Genomic DNA, 5639 nt, shown 5'->3' with positions numbered 1-5639 from the left:
TCAGATTTAAAACAGTTCAAATTTTGAAAAAATCAAATTCGAGTTTGAGTAAAGTAATTTTCAGAGACACCCTACTCATTAGGGATGACAACCAGTAGAGTACCCGCGAAAATTACCATACTCGAATTTAAATCCGATTAATATTTTCAAAACTCGAACCCATCCTAAACATGATTAAAATTTATTCTCAATTACCCGAACTCATTCCCAACCCAATTATTATTACCTGGTAAATACTCGAACCTATTTAATTTTATATATTTTAATTAATAATTTATATAAAAAATAATTTTTATTAATAATTTATATTTTAAAAATTTAATAATTTCATAAAATATTTTAATTTTATTTTATATTAAATAAAATATATAAAAATTTATAAATATTATTATAAAACCCGTCATGAGTATTAAATTTCAAATTCAAACTCGTCCCAAGCCCAATTATATACTACCAAAACCCATCCTATTCGAGTTCGGTAGATCGGATCAGGCACCTGCAAAAACTCAACTCGCTGTCATCCCTACTTCTCATATATGCCTATAAATAGATATTGTATGTAATATTTTATACACTTAAAAATGTGCATTATTTAATTTGTTAGAATTTAATTTTATTAAATATTTGAGTTGGAAGTATGCAATATTTAAATTTAGCTGAAAAAATCGAATCCATTAATATTTTTAATAAAATAATTCAATTATTATTTTTAAAAGATTTTAATTCAAAATAATCAAATTTCTTTAATTAATAGCATATATAATATTATTTATAATATAATAATATATAATTATATCCTTCTTGTTATTATTAATTTATAAATTAATATTAAATAATATAAATATTTTTTTAATTAATTTAATTAAATCAAACAATCAGATCAAATATTTCAATTTGATTATATTCAATTTTTCATTCAATTAGATTAATGTTACCATTCTATAAAATTTGATTAAAAAAAATTGCACATATTTGGATGGAGAGACCAAGTAATGAAATCAAATTAGACCAAGTAATTGAAAGATCAACCAATCTCATGGAGCAAATAGTAAATTATCCAACATAAAAAATGCTCACTTATTAGTGTTTAATTAATTTTTTAAATATTTGATTATGCAAAGGAGAGAAATTCACAACTGCAAATGTGCGCACAACTGCAATATCAAGAAAATCTTTCCTTACTATTCAGAACATCAGAAAACTGAGAACAAAAGTATGCCCTGTCTAAGAGGTGGAGAGGATCAAAAGAAACAATAATAAAATTTTGAAGACATTTATCAACGGTCCACCATAAAAACAAGTTACAATAAATTAACAGATACATCTCTATTCTGTTCAGAATCATGTCTGCCCCTTTTCGTATTGCACTAAATAATTTATCTCTATAATATAAACTTATTTTTCAATTAAAGAACCATGGAGACATACTCATCAAGGAACAAAGCAACCAACCAAATTAAATCAACAAACCAACCACGAAAAAGCCCTGAACTTGTATGCCATTTTGAGATGAGAAGAATAGAGGTCACCTGGAGCAACAAGATGAAAAATAGTTTTGAGATTGTTTTGATCCGTCAGTCCCATTATTAACAAGAGTTACCCTGTTCAATGACAATTCAGCCTTGTATGTATCTGAGTTCAAGACTTTCCGGCTCACATTATTATAAATCTCTCGGATAACAATCTCAAAAGCCTTTTTAACATTTGTTGAATCAAGGGCGGATGTCTCCATGAAAAATAATCCTTCGGCTTCTGCAAGGCTTTTGCCTTCCTCAACACTGACATCCCTGATATTCTCTAAATCACATTTGTTCCCAACCAGCATCCTTGCCACAGTTGTATCAGAATGAGCTGCATAATTGTTTTAGTTAAGTTCAAACCATGAGATATGTAAACAGTAAGCTCAAAAGTGAGTATGAAATATAGAGGCATAAACAGCAAGGAAGATGTCCAAACACTAACTTTAAGCTTAATTTGCAAAATAACTAGAAGATGATGAATCTTAACATAAACCTGAAAGACACTTCATAAAGAAAAACTAAGTTTGATTTGTTAAATAGAGACTAAAATTTATTCTCATAGGCAACAGAGGGTGGCAATCCATGCACAGAAGAAGACTTGTTCACATGAGATGAACCAAATGGTGATAACAGACAACACCCACAACCCCAAGTTAAATTTGGAAAGAGCGTTCTTATATAAGTGATTAAATTGTTTTACACGTCAAAATGACTAGCAATTTTAATGTTGCAACCCAACCACTTATTGCCATTTCATTTTATAGATTTTCCATGTGGGAGTAGAATTCAAATTGGAGATGTGCAGGCAAAGTATTTCAATTGGTTGTTTATTCTCTTTTTATTGATTTAAACCAAATACAAATACAAATGTGGTATTATATGACAAAAATGAATAGATTTAGTTCCTTGTTCTTTGTTGGATTTTATATTTTCTTTTTGGTTCAGTGGATGACTGCAGGAAGAGGAATAATCCACTCAGAAATGCCTACAGAAGAAGGAACACAAAAGGGCTTGAAGCTTTGGAGAGAAGCACAAAAGGGCTAGAAGCTTTGGAGAGCCGCACAAAAGGGCTTAAAGCTTTGGAAAAATCTATCTTCTGAAGACAAAATGTAAGAAATTTCAGGCTTACTATTCTTCTAATCACCAACAAAACTCTTTAGTTACCAGATGTTCAAATAGGAAATAGTTGCTGACATGCTCATTTGCCGTAGTTTTGTGCATAATTCAAAAAGTGATTAACTAATCACTCTTGAATTGATCACAAGTTCAAAGAATTCTGACTTGTGCAAAAATAGCTGATTTATTGATTTTGAAGATATTATTAAGAAATGAGAACTTTAGACTTTCTTTATTTCTTGCCAAGATATTATGAATTCCATGGACCTTTTGTAATGAACACACAAGCTGAAATTGAACAAACTATTAAGGACTGCCAACCGTTGTAAAAATGTGTTTGAAATGGCCAAGCATTGGACATCTCAATAAGTGGGGCAAGTGAAAAAAAAATAATAAAAAGAAAATATAAAAAAGAAGCTTTCAAATCTTGAAAACGCAAAGTAACCGTTAGAAGAAAACAGAAAGTTCAGATGAAACAAAAGGGATAATATTGGTATCTCAGTCACAGTCTCTATCAGTCAATACCTCCATTTATATAACAAGAATAAAACTTTGTAATGTGTGTCCAGCAAATGGGCATCTTGACCAGATCCTGAACAACATATTACTCGAATTCAGAATCGAAACAGTAATATGCTACTTTAATCTATCAATATATCAATTGGTATTTAATGTATCCTTGCCTCCAACAGATCATGCAATCCCACCATTATTATGAGATTATGCATTCTCAAATCATCTATTAATGTCCCGCTTATGCAACAAATACCAAAATAGCAACCCCACCCCGCCACTCCCCTCTCCCCCACAAAAATGCATACCATCTAAAAATATGCAACAAACAAAACTGAAGAATAAATGCAGGGCATAATCTCTGAATTACCTACAAATGCTTCACCCAAAAGCAAAAGACAAGAAAAAAGCAACGATGCCAGACAGTACAAAATGTTTTGGAACTTTTAGAAAAGAGGAAAATCTGTTCCTTTCTTCTAAATCAAGTCATATAAAACATCATTTCAACTTCAGATCTACTATAACTATCCAAATTAACCACCCAAAACAAACCCACAAATCAAGCATTTGATATATAATTCAAACAATACACCTAACTAGTTAATACCACTTAACCTTAGAACACGATCCACCAAACCCACAAGCAAAAAATCAAAATAATAGCTAAATGGGTACTCATAAAACAAAAGGCAAGGTTTTTACTTACTCTTGAGCTCCTCAAGCCAACGACCAACGCTATCAAAAGTAGTGCGGCGGCTAATATCGTACACAATGAGAGCACCAACAGCACCTCTATAGTAAGCAGAAGTTACAGCACGGAACCTCTCTTGACCGGCGGTGTCCCAAATCTGAGCCTTGACTTCCTTGCCATCGATTTCCATGCTCTGGGTCTGGAATTCCACACCTATGGTGGCCTTGGAGTGCAAATTGAACTCGTTCCGCGCATACCGAGACAGGAGATTGGATTTGCCGACAGCAGAGTCCCCAATAATCACGATCTTGAAAAGGTACTCCTCTCCTCCCTCATCGTCCGACGACATGGCGTTTGCTGCTCTAGTCCTTCCAGAGAGAGAGAGAAACCCAAAGAGAGGTGGAGATGAGGTCGAGATGAGGCAGTGTGCAGTCAAGCTGGCAGAGACACGCTGCGCGCGTAGAGGATTGATGATAATGGGGACAACTTTTTCATTATTTGCTTTGTAATAAAATTTTATTTATTACTAATTTATAAATTATCACAGCAAAATTTTCTAGATATTATTATAGTTCCTACCATTTTTTATTGGTAAAATAAAATTAAATTTTTATTATATTGAATGACTTTTAATGTAATATTACACTTTTTTATATAATATTAATAATTTTTAATATAAAATTAATAATTTATCACTATGAATTACTAATTTGTATTAGTAGCATATTTATATAATATTGATAATTTTTAATATAAAATTAATAATACATATAATTAATTAATTTTAATAAGTGTAATGTTGCACTCATTAAAAATTATTTTCTACAATTTATTGTAATTTATTAATTTTATAAATAATTTTAATATTATTAAATTAAAACTTTTTAATTAAATTCATAATTATTTGATAGTAATGATGGCACATCCTACTTTATTTCATAAATAAATCTGTTAATATAAAAAGATTAGTGCTAAACTTTCCATTTTAAGATCTTCCGCATCTATGCAAGTTTCGAATTTTTTGAATTATTTCTTTTTTTATCCCACTAGGAAAAATTGAACAAGAAAATAATAATAATAATGGAAAATTTTAATTAGTCAACCTTTTGCTATAAATTCAAACGAAGTCCTAAGACAGGCGCGGACTTCCAGTTACAGCTAGAGTGTCTTAGTTTGGGTCCGTGGACGGAAATAAAGAGAATTTAGTGCCTTGTCCGAATAGGATATCCTTTTCGGTTCAACTGGTATCAGAGCCTCGTAACGTTCCGTGCGGTCCCGGGTTCGAGTCTCGCCCCTGCGTAAAAAATAGCTCTGCGCTAAGAGTGGGCCTGGCGAACCCAGAGTCTGCGCAAGTGGAGTCGTGGTGGGTTTGGGCCCGTGAACGGGAATAAAGAGAATTTGATGCCTTGTCCGAACAGGATATTACCTCCTCCTAAACCAGTGTCTTCTCCTCTTCCTGCATTACTATTGGTGCAACCTTGTATGATGTTCTCTCCTGCCTCTTATGAAGCATACTTTCCCCCACTGGCACAACAGACAGACCAGCAGACCAAAATCTCTACCAGACCTTTCATTCACTCAACTAAGGTTGATAGTGAAGTCAGATAACCCCGATCACTCAAGCTGAAGAAGTTCTGAATTGGAAGACAAAGAATGCAGCTGTCCAGAATAAAACATTACAAAGAATTGACTCAAAGATTGATCAAAAGGTCGATTCTTTCACTGCATTTGCCAAGAACATGTATAAAGGGAAAAATACCCAGCTTGACAATGATTTAAGATCCTCAATCCAGCAATGG

The 5639-nt window shown here is 32.3% G+C and overlaps 1 protein-coding gene across 1 annotated transcript; it reads right to left on the bottom strand.

Moving 5' to 3' along the window:
* Positions 1 to 1162: 1162 nt before the first annotated feature.
* Positions 1163 to 4331, bottom strand: LOC110653353 (ras-related protein RABA5e). The gene is made up of 2 exons (XM_021808945.2): positions 3856 to 4331; positions 1163 to 1851 (listed from the first exon to the last, which is right to left on the bottom strand). The coding sequence occupies exons 1-2, from the start codon at positions 4187 to 4189 to the stop codon at positions 1526 to 1528; spliced, it is 660 nt and encodes a 219-aa protein (XP_021664637.1). The 5' UTR covers positions 4190 to 4331; the 3' UTR covers positions 1163 to 1525.
* Positions 4332 to 5639: the final 1308 nt, after the last annotated feature.

The sequence above is a fragment of the Hevea brasiliensis genome, chromosome 6 (assembly GCF_030052815.1).
Source record: "Hevea brasiliensis isolate MT/VB/25A 57/8 chromosome 6, ASM3005281v1, whole genome shotgun sequence".
In the NCBI taxonomy this organism is placed as follows: domain Eukaryota; kingdom Viridiplantae; phylum Streptophyta; class Magnoliopsida; order Malpighiales; family Euphorbiaceae; genus Hevea; species Hevea brasiliensis.
Note: the sequence above shows the minus strand (reverse complement) of the source record. Positions and strands in the feature narration are given on the sequence as shown.

Bases quoted from the DNA above. Each gene is read 5' to 3' on its own strand.
- LOC110653353 (XM_021808945.2), bottom strand. From the start codon at position 4,189: ATGTCGTCGGACGATGAGGGAGGAGAGGAGTACCTTTTCAAGATCGTG. The intron at 1,852-3,855 runs GTAAGTAAAAAC...ACAATTATGCAG, and splicing joins TTGGCTTGAGGAGCTCAAGA to CTCATTCTGATACAACTGTG.